The sequence below is a fragment of the Colletotrichum higginsianum genome, chromosome 10 (assembly GCF_001672515.1).
Source record: "Colletotrichum higginsianum IMI 349063 chromosome 10, whole genome shotgun sequence".
Classification (NCBI taxonomy): Eukaryota; Fungi; Ascomycota; class Sordariomycetes; order Glomerellales; family Glomerellaceae; genus Colletotrichum; species Colletotrichum higginsianum.
In genome coordinates, this window is record NC_030962.1 from 2,066,805 (window position 1) to 2,087,770 (window position 20,966).

General features: G+C 55.7%; 6 protein-coding genes across 6 annotated transcripts; all 6 read left to right on the plus strand.

Moving 5' to 3' along the window:
• Positions 1-632: 632 nt before the first annotated feature.
• CH63R_14097 (uncharacterized protein) lies at positions 633-1,553 on the plus strand (the record flags this gene model as incomplete). The annotated part of the gene is made up of 2 exons (XM_018309071.1): positions 633-1,204; positions 1,268-1,553. The coding sequence occupies 2 exons, from the start codon at positions 633-635 to the stop codon at positions 1,551-1,553; spliced, it is 858 nt and encodes a 285-aa protein (XP_018151389.1).
• Positions 1,554-6,623: 5,070 nt separating this feature from the next.
• On the plus strand, positions 6,624-6,902 carry CH63R_14098 (uncharacterized protein; the record flags this gene model as incomplete). Its single annotated transcript, XM_018309072.1, has 1 exon — positions 6,624-6,902. The coding sequence occupies one exon, from the start codon at positions 6,624-6,626 to the stop codon at positions 6,900-6,902; it is 279 nt and encodes a 92-aa protein (XP_018151390.1).
• A 1,759-nt stretch (positions 6,903-8,661) lies between these two features.
• Positions 8,662-9,910, plus strand: CH63R_14099 (Ice nucleation protein; the record flags this gene model as incomplete). The annotated part of the gene is made up of 2 exons (XM_018309073.1): positions 8,662-8,758; positions 8,841-9,910. The coding sequence occupies 2 exons, from the start codon at positions 8,662-8,664 to the stop codon at positions 9,908-9,910; spliced, it is 1,167 nt and encodes a 388-aa protein (XP_018151391.1).
• Positions 9,911-14,622: 4,712 nt separating this feature from the next.
• On the plus strand, positions 14,623-15,699 carry CH63R_14100 (Zinc-binding dehydrogenase; the record flags this gene model as incomplete). The annotated part of the gene is made up of 1 exon (XM_018309074.1): positions 14,623-15,699. One exon carries the CDS (start codon positions 14,623-14,625, stop codon positions 15,697-15,699), a length of 1,077 nt encoding a protein of 358 aa, XP_018151392.1.
• Positions 15,700-16,378: 679 nt separating this feature from the next.
• Positions 16,379-17,564, plus strand: CH63R_14101 (Sir2 family protein; the record flags this gene model as incomplete). Its single annotated transcript, XM_018309075.1, has 2 exons — positions 16,379-16,871; positions 16,963-17,564. The coding sequence occupies 2 exons, from the start codon at positions 16,379-16,381 to the stop codon at positions 17,562-17,564; spliced, it is 1,095 nt and encodes a 364-aa protein (XP_018151393.1).
• Positions 17,565-18,271: 707 nt separating this feature from the next.
• On the plus strand, positions 18,272-20,105 carry CH63R_14102 (uncharacterized protein; the record flags this gene model as incomplete). Its single annotated transcript, XM_018309076.1, has 2 exons — positions 18,272-19,190; positions 19,735-20,105. 2 exons carry the CDS (start codon positions 18,272-18,274, stop codon positions 20,103-20,105), a joined length of 1,290 nt encoding a protein of 429 aa, XP_018151394.1.
• Between the last annotated feature and the right edge of the window lie 861 nt (positions 20,106-20,966).

Here is a 20,966-nt window from a genome sequence, read left to right on the forward strand (position 1 = left end):
TTTCTGACGCGATGGATTTCTTCAAGCTGTACCACCAACAATCGGTAATTATCCGAAAGAACAGCGAGTAAAAAAGGCACCTCTGATTTTGCATGGGTGCCTACAATGCGTGCGTTGGCCAAGCATTCTATACCGTGACCTGATACCCGGACCTACGGCTGTACGGCTTGCTCCCAAGCCCAACGGACGGTTCGCGTAACCCCGTCCCTGTTACGTCTGCCCTCTCGGAATTCAACCATGGACTGTCGGAGTGCGTTTCGGGCTTCTATGATCTGTGACCTCTTCTCATGGGTCCGGAGCCTGCTGCTGCTCCCTTCGAGCTGTTACGCGGCGGTGACGATGATCAGCCACATCCCGCCAAGTTTGCGGCGTTCAATGATGTCGCCTCCCAAAGTTTATCATGTTCTGTTGGCATCTTGTAAAATAGTCGGATATACATAAGGAAGGCATTGGCATCGGTCTTTAGGGGCGAACATTTTCTAAACAATAAGGTCAATTCATCATTTGAACAGAGCGTTACTCAGCACCGGTGACGAAGCCGCAGCCATAAACAAACTCACTTGCCAGAATACAACCACATCGATAATAAACATCGCATCGGGTTCCTTGCCAAATTCTTTTCGATGGCTGCGATGAACCAGCGTCGTCCCCTGGACGCCCCTCTGGACGGCCCCGTCCACCAAAAGAAGCCCACCGGTCTTCTCACCCGCTTCGTCCCAGCCCACCTCCAGCACTCCAAAGCCTATTCGCTGTTCCTACGCCTTACGCGCGTGACACAGTTTCTATCTTCTGTAATCTCACTTGGTGTCTTCTCACAACGCCTCTTCAAGGTCTACCGTCTCGTCAACTCTATTAAGACTCGCCGTGGCGTCAACGGGTCCTATGGTGCCGTCGAGGGTATTCTCGCCGCTGCCGTGCTTTACACCCTTATCACGACCCTCCTCGGATGCATCAAGAAAAACTCCAGTCCCGGCACCAAGAGTTGGCTCCGCTGGCTTTGGGTCGTGTTCGACCTCTTATTCGTGGGCGCCTTCATCGCCGTAGCCGTTCTCACTTCGCCTAACGGCGGCATGGCTGGCCCAAGACACTGCTACAATGAGAGACGTCTCCGAAATGGCTCCAATAGCACTTCCGGCGAGTATGCAAGCACCGATGACACTTGCAACTTGCCCTGGGGCACTTTTCTTCTGGGTATTCTAAGCACGTAAGTTCTTTGTAACCACCATCAGCTGCGATCCGAAGTGCACACTAACACCATGTGCGGCAGTCTCCTTCACGCAATTACTGCCTCTTTCCACGAGGTTAGAGAACATCACCGCAGAAATAAGCTGAGTGCTGCCGAGGAGGAGAAGGCCTTGCACCGCGAACAATTCGAGCCTGGACACAACTACAGCGCACCTGGCCATGTCGCCGCTGGACACAATGGAAATGGACATAATGAAATCGGTCATGCTGGTGCCGCGCCAGGATCTGGTCATGTCGGAGATGGATATGCAAGTGAGAACATTAACGGATCCGTACCTATGCAGGGCCGGGGCAATGCTCGGTATTAGGGATATGTCAACGTCCATGATGAGCTTACATTTGTCTTGTTGGAATGTTGGAAGCGTGGAGCGTCATTTTCCTTATGAGGGGATATTAATAGTGCCTTAAGTGTTATACTTACTTCGAAATTGCTCTCAGAAAAGGCAAATGGATGTGGTCGTAATGTTGAAAGGGAAGAAATGCACTACAACGACATTGCGCCACAGTGACATATTGTTGTCAGTTTCCTTGATTTTACAGCGAAGGAGTTCACAAATTCACTAATCTCTTCATGGCTTCTACAACGGCTAGCAAGGAATGGGAGTGACTTAGATAATTAGGTGATGCTAGGTTGCATGTTGATGAAATGGTTCTCCGGGGTGTAAATCGTCAGAAGACAAGTGAAATACGTGGATTTCGGGCGAGCCACCGCTCATTGAGGCCTAAAACTGCTCCGGGACAGGAAGAAACTGGAGTACGGCATCCCTTTGCATGCGACACTCACAAATGGTATCGTGGCTAAGTGGTAAAGACATCGACTCAGGATTTACATGACGAAGCAGGACACGATGGCAGTTCAATCACCTCGACCTTGTCTCAACTTCCAACAACAGAAACAGAAAAGGTATTAGCCCAAGATACGTGGCTAGGGCGGCGCCTCTTGAGGTCACACTGGCACACAATGAGAAAACACACGGCCAAGAGGGATAAAAGAATAGCAAACGTCGTCTAACCAGAAACCATGCAAGAGTCGTTCTGTAGTTAAATGACTTACTGAACTAACAAGCGACTTGTTTCCAACACCTAAGGATACGAAGTCTGTTTGTCTGTCAGCAGGCTATCAAGCTTCAGCATCGTCATCGTCATATGCCTCCTTTCACCCACCAAGCATCTGCATATTCCATCCTCGGCGGAGCATCAAGATCAACCAAATCCTCTTACACGAACGCATTCCAATTCTGGACTTTGGAAGGAAGAGTGTCTGCCGTGACTGCTTCGAAGCAGCAGTCCGAGGCTCCCACTGGCGCCACTGATGCCGCCTGGGTGCACATCTACAACTTACAAGCATGCCAACCGTGTCGGCCTCGAGGCCAAACCACTGACCCGAGACATCGAAATCAATGCCTGCATCGTTGGCTTGGGCATATCTGGGGCTTCCATCGCATACGAGCTAGTCACCTGTGGTAAGCAGGTCGTTCTACTTGAGGCTCGATAGCCACTCCCTAGCGAGACTGGTCGAACGAGCGGCTACTTGTCAAACACCCTCGATGATAGATACCTCGGGACCAGAAAGGAACATGGGCAAGATGGCGATAAAGCTACTGCCAAGAGTCGCACTTGGGGTCCGAACAGCGTCGGCGAGATCGCGAAGAAGTTCGGCATCGAGTGTGAATACCAAAAGCTGCCAGGTTGCACAGTCTCGAAATTATCCCCAGGGATCTCGAGCGCTTCTTAGGCATACAGAACATTCGGAAGGGGTTAACCTCACCGAAGAGCCAGGAACAGAAGCGGGCTTCAAGGAGGGCTTCGCCACTAAGGGCTCGTCCGTCGAGCCAGGCAGTCCCGATCAGCGCGACGGAGCAATCTGGTGCGGCCAGGCAATAAGCACGGTGAAGTCAAGACACTGAACGGCACAAGATGCTCATGCGCTTGAATGAACCTGCTGGCTTCCTGGGGGCCAAGGGAGAGGAAGCAAAGAACGACCGCCTGATAGTCTACCCAGAGATGAATGTTCTCACCACATCCGCCGACTTCATCAAAATATCGAAAGGGCAATGCCAACGTCTACTGACTTTGTTGGGCCGAAGCTGGAGTTGTGAAGTTGGATTGACCGTAACTGTATTTGGAGACACAGGAACAGCAACTGAGCCCAGCGCTCAATGGGAACCTGTCGGAGACGCCGTGGCGGGCCTTCGGGCCCGACTCGGGCACCTGGCCGCTCCCCGGTCTTGCAGCACCTTACGAGAGTTCTCCAAACTAGGCTGCTCGGAGCGGAGAAAGAGAAGAAGTCACAAGGCTGACTGGCGTTTACGTTGCAGCTGCTAGCCCTAAAGACGAGGGTTTGCACATGCCAACGTGTGGATAGGTCATCCCGCAGATAGAGAGACTTTTACGAGGTTTCAGTCAAGATTAGCGAAAGGGTGGCAGATGCTCCGTCTGGAATGGCACGCCGCCGTTCTTCGTTAGCCTTTGCCCTTAACCCTCCCGGGACTCGGACACTGGCAATACAGAGGGTTGCATGGAGGAGCGGACGGGTTCTGGCGTTTGGTTAGAGCTAATTTTAGAGACACTAGTGGCGCCTTTTCGCTGTCATTCGCCCTCATTCGCCCTTGGTTTCTCGCTTTTCAGGGGACCGCCTGCATGTTCCTCTTTGGGAACCTTGGCCTACACCTAGAGGCGCCCACTGCCGGGGACTAGCAGCATCGCGACACACCTTTTGACTTTCTGGAAGGCTGTTTCTCGAAGGCCGAGAAGATCGGCTTGGTAGCTCCGAGGCGATTGTCGTGGCGTGCTGTCAGTTGGTCACACAAACACGGCAATGCGGGCGGGCTGCAGCGCATTTTCAAAATCATCCCTCCCAAGCTTTCTGCCCGCCGTATGTTGTGATACCTGCCAAACGAGCAGACCCAAAGGCAGCCTTATCTTTAACGCAAGCCTTTACTGCAAGCCCTGCGCCTCCTCCACATTCAACGTGGAGAAAGCATCAGAGACTTCTGTCGGAACGCTCCAGTCGTGGAAAGTCTCCACGACCAGTACACAGTTTTTTCGGAGACAAAGAACCGTCCCCTGGCACGAAGGGGATGGATGGGTAAGGCGGCTGGATGGCGGAGGGGCCCGGGTGACGTTTCGGCGCCAGGATCGGCCTGCCTCGCCGCGTTTTGAGCAAAGAGGTTTCCCAAGCTTCTGCTGTCAACAAGTGAGAGACGACGGTCAGCCGAACGGGCCGAGACTGATGAGTGGTTGAGCGAGAGCAAAGACCATAGCCAAATGTCGACTGTTGGCTTGCACTGCCACCGCCTGGACAACTTTTGAGCGAGGCAACCTGCCCAGCCGGATACGAGGGCTCCAATGCTATCCATTGAACTGCTAGAGTCTAGGCATGTATCCTGGTATCCGCACAACGGAGTCCAGAGATGGGTTCGGGTTCATGGAACGTTACGGGCTGCGGCACGGAGCGACCGTTCCCTGCCCCTCTGACTCACATCCCCCCCGGGCGGCAACGCGCTTGTTAGGACCCAAACACGGCTTCGCTCCAGTGCCGATGCCAGAGACATACCAGATGCAGCTCGCAGTTATCAGCTTCTCAGAGCCAATCTTCGTTTTTCGTGTTGTGAAATGGCGCGTGATGAGCGGGAGCTCCATGTTGGTCTTGGCCCCTTGGCCGTACAGCGGAGAATTACGAAGATCTCTGGAGTTTTTTCGGGGCACCGGCACGAAGAGATGGAAAAGGGCTAGAGGAAAATTCGAGTTCATCTTAGCTGACGGAAACAGATGTCGCGATGGAGAGGAAGAGGGGCTGCCGGCCAGCAGACGAATGACGGGGAGGATAAGAGACTGAGACGAGAGTCTTGGAATTGATGAAAATCACGATGGGAAAAGGGGCTCGGCAGCATTGTGACCTGGGCACAAAGCTCATTTGTTCACGTCTCCGAACCCGTCGAAGCTGAAAGCTGGTTCGAACCCCCGCGGAGGGGGGGCAAGATAGGCCTAGGCGAAAACCCCCTGTTTCAAGCATGGCATGGCGAGTTGCAGCCAGCTTCTCTGGTTTATGATACCTAAAATCTCGGAGCGTCAGACTGACGGTACTCGATGAGACTAACGGGGCATAACAGTTAGTTGTAACTTGTAGGCCGTTTGGTGACGACAGCACGAATACAGAGGATCGATAGTCCAATGGGTTGTGTGACTGTGTGGTTGGCCGACGGTGGCCGCGGGGCTCGGTGTATCTTGACTGAAAGTCCCGGGGGGTGGATTGGGTGTTTGTCTGTAAGGGGTACCCTTGGACGATAGCCCCGAAATGAGACGAGCCCCAGAGACTCTGGTTTAAACGCGCTGAACCAAACAAAAGGGCGGTAACTCGGCATTGCCAGTTTCCAGAAATCCATCCTTCTGCATAGCAGGGCTTGGGCCAGCTTACTTCCCGGCGTTATACGCGCGCACTTTCTTCGCTAATGGCATCATTAGACTGGCAACGGAGCTCACTCTACGGATATCCAGTAGGTATTCCTGGGTACCGCGACTCTTAGCAAAATGGAGTACCGAGGTCTGACGATGTGCTGCGGCGCCAAGGCGCAAGTTGAGAAGGTGTGGTGGATGGAGTTTGGGGGATCTTCCTCGGTGGACGGGGGAATAGGGAAAGAGTTTGGCCTCGCAGCGGGAGGCACGCGGCCAAACACGGCATCATCGTCAGGCGACGGGGTCCCGAAATTGCGCTGTCTCTTGCGTTGTTGTTAGTGACCAGGAGTCGGGTTTGAGCGAGGGGCAGTAGGCTACTGTGTCTGTATTTGTGATTCGAAAGCTCGGATACTCATACAGAGCAGAGATTGGTGAGAGAGACACACAAATGCATTGCGCTTCGTACCATGTCCACCGGCACACGGATGCGCCGCAGGCCCCCCCCCCCCCCCCCCCGCTGCTTCGTCGGAGAAGTCGAGTCGTCCGCGCTCCACAGGCACCAACTGGTACAAGTTGCGACGGCAGCCTGCAGTCCGTCTGTATCCTGTGTCTGGGACCTGGGAGCCCTTGCAGCGTCCATTGACTGTGGTTACCCCCTTTGTTTTTCAGACGAAGGTGGCGTTGGGCCATACTGGTTTTTGGGTACCGGATGAGACATCTCGAAAGAAACCGGGCGAACCTGCACGGTGAGCTGAGGAAGCCGTCAGCTGGGTTGTGCCTCTTGTATTGTGTGCCAGTCAGCAGTGAGACGAAGCCTCCCTTCTCCCAATAGGCCAGAGCTGGTGAAAGGTTGACTGTAGACCTGGGGTCTGAGTAAGAGGAACACACATATAGTGTAGGGATACGAATATTAGTACTCAGCATCTGCGCAGCAACGCGAATCCGACTAGTGGTGGGCGTTGGGCGGGTGTGGATTGCGGAACATGGCAACAAAGGAGGCGGCGGCTCGACTCTCGACTCAAAGGAGAGGAGGAACTGAGCAGTCTGCTGACACATTTGACGTTACCCCCCCTCCCCAAGTGCTTCCACCCCGAAGAAAGGGTTCGCCTCGTAGCAATTCGGCTCTAAAATGCGCTGGAAACGGGCCGGTTGGGAGAAAGAACGGCCTGGCGGCAGCACAGCGCAGTGCAAAGCAACGCAACGTCAGCGAAATCGATGGCGATGGCGAGCTTCCCGGTATGATGGATGGAACTCCGCTCTAGATCACGAAGAGCAAGCTCTACACTTCACTAGCGTACCACTCAGGTGACAAAAAAATACTAACAACGCCTGTTTCCTACACCCATAATGGGCGCTGTTTTATGTCACCCAAGTGCGTATCTACATTTACAGTGGCTACCAACCCAGTGATTGCATGGTATGTTCGTGTTCCGTGCTCATCTCCCCTCTTGCTGATCAACCATCACGCAGCATCGACAGTCCGGGTTGGCACTCTGTTGTGTGTCCCAAGTGGCATTTGCCAGGGAATTATGCTTGATTGCCCGTGGGTCGCTTTCCGCAATGATGTAGTGGAAGTACGAGTACGGTCCATCTGACAGTGTCTCAAGCTCTGACCTGCATCGCTGTTGCTGGGCGGGCTCTGTTTATTTCCAGTATCTGTGCTTCTGGGTACGTACCCACCTGATGCAGAGAGAGCAAGGGTACGTAGGTACTCTTTGGTCGTCTGGTGTCTGCAGTGCTTAACTCCCAGTAGATCCATCAGAAACGCAGGAACAGACCCTACCTACTTTGGATACCTTAAGTCAGGTAGATAGGCATGTGAGTAAGGAGGTACTTGGCTGGCAGGCCTTTCTTCCTCGTCTTTTCCCGTCCCCCTCCTCACTCCTGAACCAGCAACACCAAGAACAAGAAGAGGAACAAGAACAACAACAGCAACAACCCAACAACACATTTGTGTGCGTTGTCACCACCATAATCAATCCCTTCCTTCTCTGCTTCAGTTTGGAAACAGTACCTGGACCTCCCCTACTGTACCCCTTCTGCCTTACAGGAATGAGATCCTGGTTGAGAAAGCAACACCAGCGCCACTCCACTCGGTGTCTTTCTTCTTCAGGTAAAGCCATGAAATCTCACGTCTTTCATTGGCTGTCTATGCAGGTGCAAATTAATCCTTTGGGGACTTTGGAGCCAGAAGCAGCCCACCACCGATGGATGGCCTCCGTAGCCCAAGCCCACTTCAACTCCATGTCTCCTTTTTTCTTTTTGGTCATGCCGCCACACAGCAGTCACAGGTCCTAACAGTCCCTCCTGCACACACCTACCAAAACAGCAGCTGGATCACCCGCCCTGGCTTGGGACACAGTAAATGGTCACGGTCCCGTCACCCCGGTCAACCTAACCTTTCCCTGAGGGGCCAAGTGGTTCAGGGGTTGCTGATGGTGCAGGCTTGGTCGATGACCACCACCACCACTAACACCACCCCAGTCCCAGGGCGCCAGGACATCCAGCAAGCGCAGGGGTCCTGAATAAGGTACGAGGTCGTATTGATTCGCCTAGCCCGTGAGGCATGGGGCATCTAGACATCCCATCCCCTCCTGTGGACCGACCAAAGGAGAGAGACAGAGGGCCAAGCCGCGCGCTCCAAGCCTGGTCTGCTCATGGCTCCTGCTGGGCGTTGCAGTGCCTCATCGCGTTGATACTAATAGAACCATCTCCCCCGTTCGTGAAACTCCATCCCGCCTCTTCGTTCTCTCCTCCTCCTCCTACTTTGCTTCCCCACAAACCTCATACCCTTCCTGCTTTCTTACCTCACCTGCCAGTCCCTCGTTAATCGGCATTATTTCCACCACTGTCGCTCCTCAAGCCACTCGCAAGCCTCCAGCTTCAACAACAGGGCTAACCTTTATTTTAATACCTCTCCCATCTGATACTTATATTTCGTCCGCCACCCGACGACGGCTTTCTATCCAACAACCCCCCCCCTTTCGCTTATTCGACCGACGTATACGAATCCAAGCCAAAATGCTCTCCAAGCTCCTCTCCGTTGCTACTGTGGCTCTTGCCACCACATCGCTGGTCTCTGCCCAGACCTTCACCACCTGCGATCCTACCAAGAAGGGTATGCGACCCCCTCTTACCGCCCCGGTTTATCTTTGCTTGACAGTAAACTTATGGAATGGCTTTGCTGACTCAACATCCAGACTGCCCCCCCGATCCCGCTCTGGGCAAGTCCGTGAGCGTCGACTTCACCAAGGGCAACGATGAATCCATCTTCCGCAAGCTCGACGGTACCTCTGTCAAGTTTGAGGATGGCGGTGCCCTCTTCTCCATTGGCAAGGAGACGGATGCCCCCACCATGGCCTCCAAGAAGTACATCTTCTTCGGCAAGGTCGACGTCGTCCTCAAGGCCGCCCCTGGCCAGGGTATCGTCACCTCTGTCGTCCTCCAATCCGACGACCTCGACGAAATCGACTGGGAGTGGGTTGGCGGCGACAACGCCCAGGTCCAGACCAACTACTTCGGCAAGGGTGACACCAGCACCTATGACCGTGGTGCCTACCACCCTGTGAGCAACCCGTTGAGCGAGTACCACACCTACACCATCGACTGGACCCAGGAGTCGGTTAAGTGGATCATCAACGGCGCTCTCGTCCGCGAGCTCAAGTACGCCGACGCCAAGGGCGGTGCCATGTTCCCCCAGACACCCATGGAGGTCAAGATTGGTACCTGGGTTGCCGGCAGCAAGAACGCCGCCAAGGGCACCGTCGAGTGGGCTGGTGGTTACACCGACTTCTCCAAGGCCCCCTTCAACGCCTACTACCAGAGCATCACTATCACCGACTACCAGGGCAACAAGGGCGCCAAGGGCGCCAAGGAGTACGTGTACGGCGACCGCTCCGGCAGCTGGGAGTCCATTATCGTCAAGACCGAGGGCGGCAGCGACGATGACAAGTCTTCTTCCGCCAGCAAGACGGCTTCCAAGACCGAGTCCAAGACTACTCTGAGCACCGTCACCGCCTCTGGTTCCGCCTCTGCTGCCGCCTCTGGTTCCACCTCTGCTTCCGCCACCGCCTCCGGCGAGGCCTCTGCCACCGAGGAGGCCTCCTCCACCGCCACCGGCTCCGGCTCATCCGGCTCTGCCTCCGCCGCCTCCGGCACAACCGCTGGCGCCACCTCTGCTCCTACGGCCGTCTCTACCAACTCGGGTTTCGCGACCAAGGCCAACCTTGCCCTCGGTGCGGCTGGTCTCTTCTTCACCTTCCTGCTGTAAGCAGGCTCTCCGAGATCCAAATGAACGACCGTATGTGCGCGTAAAGACAATGCAAAATAATCTGGCGAAGGAGAGCGGATTGTACGATTCTTCACTTTCAACCACGAGCCCTGTCACGACTGAGCCGCACAAGCTTCCCTCGGGGTCTTGGGCGAGGATTCGAGGCCAACTTTGACTTAATTTCGTACTTGTAATGATGGCCCCCTCCGCGGAAGCTTCCTGGGGATCTTGGGGAGGATACCATTTCCCGCGACGGCCTTGCGAACATCAGTGTGTTTTTCACGCGAGGGGAAGAAGGAGACAATGGATCCATGTCAGCAAGGAAACGAGGGCATTGCATTTCGGACCGAACTGGTTTACAGAAGTTGACGGTGGGATATGATACCTGAGAGAGCGAGAGAGAGAGACAAAGAGATGGTCGAGGATGCCTGGAGTCATTTCGCCAAGGTAGTCCGACGAGTCGAATTCAAATTCTTGACAAACAGTCTGTCTCCCTGCGCTACTTACCCTGGTGATGATTTCCTTGTGTAGGTGCTCGGCATTCTCAAGCCAGATTTCGATTGGTATGAGATGGCTTGAGCGTCTTGCCGATGTGAAAATGAAGAGGTAGTTTAATTTCGCTGTGTGTTTGAAGTTAAGGAGCGTGGATGGGCCCCATTTCGCCCGTGTGTTGAGTGGTCGCACAGATGCACACATGGAGGATGTGGCATCTGGTCAAAAAGGAGAGGGGTCTGGTGCCCGGGGTCAAGTTCCCACGCTCTACCTTATCAGGACCTAATTTCCACCTCTGCGCCGCGCCGCTGTTTCCCCCAAGAAGCAAAGTCCACCCACCAGCACGGCACCCTTGAAGCCGAGGCGACGGGAAAATCCCACGATAGGGCCGGCTGCTAGCTGCACTTGTCTGCGCCGCGGCGGCCTAAACAAACACATTGAGCGATATATCATCTGGGCGTGCTCTGGTGGGTTTCCCTGATGCCATTCCGTAACTCAACAATGGATGTTGGGCGGTAATAGCGTGTGGGCGAAAAGTACCGTGCAGTCGCCATCTCGAGGGGGCCAAGCCGGGTTAATCAAACTTGCTGGGCCAAGGCCGTAGGCTAGGCGATGCCCTCCGTCCGCCCTGCGGCATAATGTCTCTGGCATGCAGGCGATCCAACAGGCATAAGCAATGGCGGCCTTGGTCCTCGCCCGGCCTGTGTGGCTTCTTCATTTGACTTGTCTGAGTCTATTGAAGTATTACCGCCATCGAATGAGGGCAGACAATAAGACGGCTGGCTCGTCGTTCGACTGGCCTCTGTCATGTTGCTTCAGCGACATGGAATCACGAAAAAATGCCGGTGCCGCTCGTGCCGTCCAACAGCAACCACAAAATATCCAAAATATCCACATACTTCCCTTCCCCCCGGCAGCTGGCGGCGGCGACTCAACGGGGACAGACAGGCAGGCTGCTGCTGCTGCAGTGATTTGCCCCAGGGGGCCCTTGTTGCCCATATTGGTGAGGGTCGGCGAGAAAGGGGGGAAACGGTGGGAGGCCGGCTACCTGCCACCTGAAGGCTAACGAGCGTGCATTCGCTCGGAAAGAGGAGGCAGGATCGTGAGGAAATACGGATACTCAAAAAGGGCACGAAGCGAGGTGGCTCCTCATCTCATGCTGCCTCGGCCGTTTGGGTTCGCAAGCCTGTCGTGTGGGAATTACTTGGCCAGGTTATTTGGAAAACAATCGTAGCGGGGTTCCTCGGCGATGTCCGATCGAACTCGAGCGGCCCGAAAGGGAGGGAGGAGCCATCGGTATCGGAGGTGGAAGGAGCCCACCCGTCTCCGTGCCCGATGAATGCTCCGGAGGAAAGGGCAGAGTTACACGGCGTGGTGGGGCCAGTATTCTGCCGAGCCGTGCAGGCATGTGCGCCCTGTACCGGGAATGCAGGTCTTGGGGGGAAAGGGTTATGCAGGTACAGACATGGCGCGTGATGATGACGATGACGAAGGTGGTGTGTGTGTGTGTGTGTGTGTGTGACCAACAGGCCGGGCCCCGGTGGCGAAATACTTACTCGTGAGGGACCGGCAATCACTTCGTTGGCTTCCGCTGAAATCGTTCGGCCCTGCCGCGCAGATCGTCCCGATGGAGATACCCGTACTGCCGCTGCCATTGAGGCCTGCTGAGGAACGAGGAAACGGCCGGGGCGGACGTCATGGCCGGCGATCACGGCGCCGGTTTCATTCTGTTGGGCTGCGTTGTAACCGCAAGCTTTCCACAGCCGATGAGGGAGGAGGTGGGGTTCTGTCTCTTTCTTTCTCTTCTTCTTCTTCTTATGTGCCCCGATGAATATCTATGTCTATGCCTAACATTGTTCAAGAGCAGCAGCACGTTTATGATGCTTTTCCGAAGGAGACACTTTCAATACAGGTGATTTATCATGATCAGGTCCACCGCAAATGAACATGGGGGAGGCGCGAGCTCTTTGTGCTTCCCCCGTCCAGATCCCGGACTTGGAGTTACGAGATAGACGTCAAAGAAGGTTTCGGCTTCGGCATCTTCCAGACGGACGATGCGGGATCTGGCGGATCGCACTCTACGGTGCTCGCACATCGTCGGTTATGCAATTGTCCAAGCTATAAAAAAAAACCTCCCCTCTGATTGGGTGGCTTCCTGCGCGATTGGAAAGGTGACATCCGGGCAGCCGCCTGCCAAACTCATCCTGGGGCGGAACGCGGAATTAAAGGACGGCATCCGGAAAAGTGGCATGGCGAAAAGAAGACGGTGTACGAATGCACGGCCATTTCTCCAATTATTTCGAGGTCTTTTCGTGACTCGACGAGATAAGTCCGGCCATGTCGGGCAAAGGCAGGCCATGCCAGGCCAGCGGCATTCCGGGCGCTGGAAGGGATCTTGGAACACCTTATAGAGTACATGATTTGGTAAGGTACTTGAAGGTACCTACCTACCTTACCTAGGTAGGTAGGTACATTACGACGAAAGGCGTGCGCTGTCGGAGAAGGCCTGCTCCCACCCTTCGCCTAGCTCCCACCTATCAAGCATGTCATCTCTCCATGTACCTACCTAGGGAGCTACACAACGTCAAGAAATCGGGTTTGCCAATGTTGAACAACCCAGTCAGCAGCTTCTATCGGTGTTGTCCAGTACATGAAACGTTCCGAGATAGGCAGAGTCAGAGATTGCAGAGACAACGTGCTCGTTGGTGGTGCGGGCCGCCGATGACGGGTCGAGGTGACGTACTGATGGCCCTTGCACGGCAAAAAGTTTCAGCAGCGACATGGGTGCAGAAGAGAAGAAAAACACGTTTTCTAGAAGCTTTTGATAGAAGCACCGCGGCGAAGCCGGGACCAGCGCCGCGGGAGGAACCCGCAGCTGACGCAGGGCCGGGAGCCGCAAGGAGCACGGGAAAGTAAGTATCAATGCTTTGTTCATTCAGTAGGCAAGAGAAAACGATGCATGGCTCTCTCAAGAGGGACGCCGAAGTTCATCCGTCCTGCTTTGCAACATGACATGACGATACATCGTAGGTACGGATCCAAGGAGGGGCATCCAAGGAGGGACGCGGGTTCCTGAGGCAATAGAAAGGAAGGAAAGGCCTTTGGGAATATCGCGAACGCCGTGGGACGGAAAATCTCCAGTTTTTATTTTTTTTTCCACCTCCCTCTTTGTGGGCCTTTCCTACTCTCGCTCGGCCCCTTACTTGCGGTGTGAAGGGTATGCGTCAGTGAAGCCGTCCAAGTACCGAAGATTACTGGAGTCGATGACATCAAAACACCACGATCGCACGGGAACGGTGGCCAGCAACGCTCAAGATCCCTGAGCCTAGTTGACCTCGTCGTTCTCGTTGTCTGTGGCCGACGCAGAGTCTGGACCCTGCCCCTTCGCCGTCTCATCCCGGAACGCCGTTTGGAAGTCTCTACCGCCGTCTGAAGACTCGCTATCCCCGTGCTTGCTGTCCCTCTCCATCGTCTCAGCCTCAACAACCCCTGACCCGGGGGCCAAAGGACTCCATCATCATCATCATCATCATCCAAGATTTCTAAGCCAGATTTCGGAGCTTGCCCACCCAGACAGACACTTATCAACAATACGTACCTGGCCCCCCTCCCCCCAATATGTCGGCCCGGCGAATCATGACGACGTATCCCGACGTATCCCGACCTTCTTCGACGTTCTGTCTGGAAAAGTTCCGCACCCTGCCCCGTCCCAGATGCTCCCAAATGGCGACGCTTGAACGCAATCGCATCGCAACCCAGCCAACGGGCTATCAACGCACCACACCCCCTTGTGTCTTTCCCATCCATCTCTGACCCGCGGCATCGAGCCGCACTTACACAGTAGGCCCCTCTGAGATTTTTACAATCTATTCCCAGTTCGTTCCCGCTGTTTGGCCCCACCCATGGTGCAGTTTTTTTCTTCTCCTCTCTTCCTCTTCCCTGCGCGGATTCCATGTCCAGCTTCATTGTTCCTTGGACAGCCGGCGGCGGCGGCGTTAATTCCCTCTTTTCGCCGACAAGTTTAGGAGTTAAGATGCTTTGCGAGACGGGAGACCAAACGCTTAAAAGACGAGTGCTGCTCCCGCTTCCGAAGGTGGTATCTCTTGTTGGCATAGATAAGCTTCTCAGTTCTCTTGTGTCAAATCATCACTTTATCAACCAGAACCCCCCTCTTCTCATAATACCACAAGCATAAACAAAATCACATCAAACTACACAACATGGCCGCTACCGATTACAAGTTCGAGGGCTGGGTTGGCCTTGACGAGAAGTCGTCCGAGGGCAACATGGTCTGGCAGGAGTATGACCCCAAGCCCTGGGAGGAGACGGACGTCGACATTCAAATCACCCACTCGGGCGTCTGCGGCTCCGACATCCACGTCCTGCGGTCCGGCTGGGGCCCTGCCCCCTACCCCGTCTGCGTCGGCCACGAGATCGTCGGTGTCGCCGTCCGCGTCGGCTCCAAGGCCGAAGGCGGCATCAAGGTTGGCGACCGCGTCGGTGTCGGTGCCCAGTCCGACTCGTGCCTCGGCCGCCAGGGTGCCTGCGAGCCCTGCGAGACCAAGAAGGAGCAGTACTGCCCCAAGTCCGTCCACACCTACGGCGCCTTCCACTACAACGGCGGCAAGGCCATGGGCGGTCACTCCAAGTACCACCGCTGCCCCTCTCACTTTGTCGTCAAGATCCCCGACGGCCTTGAGTCGGCCTATGCCGCGCCCATGCTGTGCGGCGGTGTCACCGTCTACTCGCCCCTCAAGATCCACGGCTGCGGTCCTGGCAAGACGGTCGGCATCAGCGGTGTCGGCGGCCTCGGCCACATGGCTATCATGCTCGCCAAGGCCATGGGCGCCGACAAGGTCGTCGGTATCTCCCGCAAGGCCGATAAGCGCGACGAGGTTCTGAAGATGGGCGCCGACGATTACATCGCCACCGCCGAGGAGGGTGACTGGGCCAAGAAGTACGCCAACACCTTTGACATCGTCATCTCCACCGTCTCCTCGGCCAAGGTGCCCATGCAGGATTTCCTCAACCTCATCAAGCTCGACGGCTCCCTCGTCCAGGTCGGCCTGCCCGATGATGGTGCCTACACCATCTCACCCGTGCCTATGGTCATGCGCCGCGTCAAGTTCACCGGCTCCCTGATCGGCTCCCCCCACGAGATCCGCGACATGTGGGAGCTCGCCGCCAAGAAGGGTGTCAAGCCCTGGATCCAGGTCCGCCCCATGAGCGAGGCCAACCAGGCCATTGTCGACCTCGAGGAAGGCAAGGCACGCTACCGCTACGTCCTCGAGAACTAAGCGGCGGGATGCAGGTTCTCGCGATTTGAAGAATGCTAGAGGTTGTACATAAGACGAGGTTGATGACATGACTTGGGTGCATAGAAAGGGCATAGCGTTTGGTTACATTATATAGACATGCAGATAGATAACATCTCAAGGAGCTGTAGCTCCAGTTTTCACGACATATTCTTTACTGCTTTCGGGAACGTGAAATGACTGCAAACATAATGGGAAAAGGTTATTTCTTTACTAAGTAAAATGTTTCTAAAGAAGGAAACCCCCCTAGCAAATATAATGCCCAACTGCTGATGATGATTACACAAAGGATGTTACACCTTGGACAAGGTGCCTGTTCAGTTCAACGATTCCAGAATTGGGGCTGGTGTGGTCCCCCGGTATGATGTCACGCCGTCTCGGTGAGAGACTCACGTTTGCTTTCCACCTTGCTTGGCATGTGGAGAAACTACTCCACCCTGACTACATCCCATCGCAGTGTACTCACATAGCCTTCTCTCACTTGGGTACACTTAGACGATAGAGGGTCCATAACCGAATCAAACAGAGGTACAGTGAGCCAATCATGATTGACGAGTGACACTGACCAAAGGTTCCAACAAGGAAGCCTGATGGCGAACGCGGGCTAGGTCTAGGCTGCTTTGATAGACTCTTGATACTTAAACCTAGCAACACTACAAGAATGAGAAAGAGGATCATTAGTATCAGCTACAAAAAACAAAATTTAGCCAGAGGCAGTACTATTCAACCCCCAAAGCTATTCAGCCCGTCTGGTCAACCCACACGTCCCCACGCCTACGACATCTCGCCGACACTCGGAGCGCCAGCCTCCCGCCGCACAATCTCCTTCGCCGTCATGGCCGCCCACAACGACGTCGCCGCCTTCCATGAGGCCCTGCGCTCCAGCAAGCGCATCCTCGCCCTCTGCGGCGCCGGCCTCTCCGCCTCCTCCGGCCTGCCGACCTTCCGCGGCGCTGGCGGCCTCTGGCGCAACCACGACGCCACAGCCCTCGCGACCATGGCCGCCTTCCGCAAGGACCCGGCCCTCGTTTGGCTGTTTTACGCCTACCGCAGGCACATGGCGCTCAACGCGCGGCCGAACCCGGCGCACTACGCCCTGGCCGCGCTGGCGGAGAAGAACCCGGATTTCGTGTGCCTGACACAGAACGTTGATGGTGAGTATCTGTCGCGAGACCCATTCCCACTCTCGTCACCGAGGGCGTCGAAGCATGGGAACCACGGGCCGATCCGGCTGACACAAGACAGATCTCTCCCCCCGGGCAGGACACAAGACGGAGCAGCTGCGCCGCCTCCACGGCAGCTTGTTCGACATCAAATGTGCCAACCCCAAGTGCGACTACATCGACCGCAACAACACGCTCGACCCGCTGTGCCCGGCCCTCGCCCCAGCCTCGGAAGACGTACAAGACACGTCCCAGACGCTGCCGCTACTTGACCCGACCAAGAAGCTCCCGCGCATCGACGTTGTCGATCTCCCGCACTGTCCGTCGTGCAAGAAGAGCCTCCTCCGCCCGGGCGTCGTCTGGTTCGGCGAGAGCCTCGACAAGGAGATGCTAGACGGCGTCAACGCGTGGATCAACGAGGGCAAGGTCGACCTTATGATTGTCGTCGGCACGTCGGCCCAAGTCTGGCCTGCCGCCGGATACATCCTCGAGGCGCACAAGGCTGGCGCCCGCGTGTGCACCGTCAACCCCGAGGCCGAGGACAGGGACCAGTTGTCAAAAGTCAACCCGGGGGACTTCGCCTTCGGCAGGGATGCGGCGGAGGCGCTGCCGCTGTTGCTGGAGCCGGTGATTGGGAAACTCCGAGCGGATGGGCGGACGTACACGGAGGAGCGGAGATCGTAGTAGAGCCGTAGGGAGGGAAAGGGTTCGGTGGAATACACGAGGGAGATCCCAGGCCCTGACATCGGACTCATGCCAAAGCCCTGGTGGATTCTCAGCGGCGACTGATACACTAATGACCATGCCGTCTAGTAAAGTCGAGCTCGAGCCGTGTTGTCTAGAGCTTCGGTGAGACAAGATAACAACACCTGGAACTATGTGAAATTGGCGATGACTCCTGAATGAAGCATATTGTTGGCATCGAAGAAACAGAGCTGCCATGCCAAAGCCTCGTGACCCGAATTCCTCTGTCTCATTACTCTTCAGGCAATGGCGCATTCAACCTCGCACCAGGTCATCCCCAGACAACACGCATCTAAGATGAATGACAACTACTCCCCCCCCCCCCCCCCCCCCATTCGGACGCCCTCACCACGCGGCCAGCAGGAACCTCTTTGTCGTCAAGGGCTGTATAAACTACATCAGCAAAGTCGACAGTGATGAGCCAATTGCCTCAGCCATGCAAGTGTTGAAATCGTAATGATTCGAGTATGGTCAAGGGAACGCCACTCCCGACTTCCCTTTCTTCCAATGGGAGACCCGCCCGCCTATCACGTCGTCATTGAAGACGATGGAATTTAGACAAAACAGACATGGTTCACAACCTCGTCGCCGACGTCCGGGAGACCTGAGATGATGCTACCCTCTTGCCTTGGAAGACATATACAACCATGCCGGCACCGGATGCTCCAATGTCTTGGACTCTGTCACGACATGTGGCGGCGTCAAAGCCACGAGAACCTCTTTCTCAAGTGCCCTGTCATTGGGGGGTACGACACCCATCGTCACATGACCTACCTGCGTGCTCTGCCTCACCTCTCTCCCCTCGAACTCCTCAGAACCGCAACTCACCACAGACAAAGTCTCACACACATCGCAGCCCAGCTCACAAACGACGTCACCGGCCAGTCAGGATGTTCGTAATCTGCCCCCCAAGTCCCTCCGAAGCCCCCTCGACGGCCTCGATACACATCTCCTCCATGTCCTCCAACCCCCTCCTCCCGCTTCAATTCCCCACGCCGGCCTCCCTCGCCGACCTCCACTCGCACCTCGCCTCCGACGCCCTCGACCACCTCTCGAGCCGTCCGCCGCGCATCCTCATCGCCCGAGCTGTCGGCGCCGTTCCCAACTCGGCGCTCTGCCTCAAGGCCAAAGCCCTTTCGCCATCAAACACACCCGACAGCGGCAACGGAAGCGGTACTGTCGCCTCCTTTGCGAAATGGGACATCGTCCGACCTCGCCGTCATCGAAACCCACCCGCGTTTCCCCCTTTGTCGTCCCCTCACCCGCCTCCGTTGTCAAAGCTGGCTCTCGGTTCGCAACGCTTAGAACCGGGGAGGGTCTCAAAGGGTGCGTGGCACGAGCTCAATGGGGGCGATGCTCCTCTTTGGCGCCAGCACCACCATCAAGAAGCGGAGGAGGCGGAGGCGGAAACGGAGGAGGAGGACGGCCAACACGAGAAGCGACGAGAAGAAGAAGATGAAGAAGAAGCAGAGTGGCCCGCCTCGGCGAATCGAGAGTATCTCACCGCCTACTCCTCCGCCGCATCGACAGCACGCAGGGAGGCAATGGGTTCGCGGCCTTTTCTCCGTAAGTTGATTCCGGTCCTTTCTTTAATCGTTACAAGTGTACACCATGTTCCCCGAATCCGCCGGTCTCCCGTTTTGCGGAAACAGCATCTCCCCTAGGCGTTGGCAGCCTGCTCCCCTCCGCCATCCATCCCGGTATTTCCCATTACGTGAAATTTTCGGGGGAAATCGCGTCTTTTGACAACCCTCCGCCCATTCCCCGTCATGATCGGTATCCATATCTAGCCTGCCCAGTGCCCACCCCCTCCCCCCGGGGGCGCCGCCTGTGTCGTGTTTGCCTGTTTAATATCCATGGCGCAACCCAAACCTGGCGGTCGGCTCCGACCTCGGTGTTTGCAAGCATATGTGGGCTTAACACCACCTCCGACTAAGGGATTCCCGAAAGAGCCAGATCCCAGAACACCGGCCGTTTTTGTTCCCGCTTCTAGAACGCTCAGATTACTGATTGTCATTTCGGTGACATCTCCGCGGGAGCCGCATTTGCTGTTGTTCCCATTCCCAATATCACTTACGGATGGATGCTTACAACCCACTCACTACTCAAGGGTTGCTTAGGTTGGACCGATTGCTGACATACCATGGGTCTCCCCTGCCGGACCGGGTCCGCTGGTACTTCTGTTGTCCGGCGCCGGGAGGCCGGAGATGCCCGACGGGCTCATTAGATCTTACCTTCATCTGCACCGACCTTCAGTTCCGAGGCCACGGCGTGGGGACGTCGCTGATGAGAGCTGTTACGGAGGTGGCAAAGACCGAGGGGCTCCCCGTGTTCCTGGAAAGCACGATAGACGCCGTGCCGTTCTATGAAAAGTTGGGGTTTGTGAGGGTCGGGGGTTTCCGGATGAGCATCCCGGTTGACGGTCCGAAGGAGGGGTTCTATGAAGAGGTTTGCATGCTTCTTGAGCAAGAGTCCACGTAGGTCGGCGGACTGTCCAATTCCAGAGTGTCCCTAGAAAAAAGCGATTAAAACAAAACAAAACTGCTGGATGGCTGCGTGCGACATACATCCAGACAGAAGCAGCGAGGGTTTGATGATATAACTTTGCGAGAGATCAAGATCCAGGGCGGATTCTGTTAGTTGGCCGAGCTCAGGGGCTGCCGCGGTACTGCAAAAATCAGCAACTATGCAACTAGAAGTGTATCATGGTCGGGATATCGAGGCCTGCCCAGACTGCTCTTAGCAAACGATTTCGGTCATTTTCTTTCATTGATTTCGCATCCTGGAAAATCATCTGCTCGCGCGTCGAAAAGAGACCGAGTAGAGTCGGTCAAACATGCCTAGGTCGGGTCACTTGCAGCGTCACTTGCAGCAGCGCAGTTTATGCCGTATCACATGTGAACTGTTGTCAGGGCCCTGAATATACCATTTCTCGTATCGGGGCATCGAACCAAGTAAGGGAGAGGAAGAGCTCGGTAATATCTTCGCCGGGTGGCAGCTCGCCGCTTCAGCGAAACAGCCAATTGATGACTCGATGTCTAACTTGGCAGGAGCTCGTACGCCTGCCGTACCGCCGACGGCCCCCGGAAACGCTAGCGATAGAGCCGCCGGGCTGGCATCGTGAATCTAGCGGAATTTGGAACTCAATGACGTAAGTACCGGCTAGGCAGGTCGAGGCCCCCCCTGTTCGGTCTGGCTTTGGCACGGCTGGGGTCAAGGGTGTGTGATGTGTGCGCAAGTTCACAACGCGGCACAACACATGTAGCAGTAGCAGCCCCCCCCCCTTCTCATCCTCTACGAGGGATGTGCCTTTTGGGAACGGGTGGTGGCTTGCGGATTGTT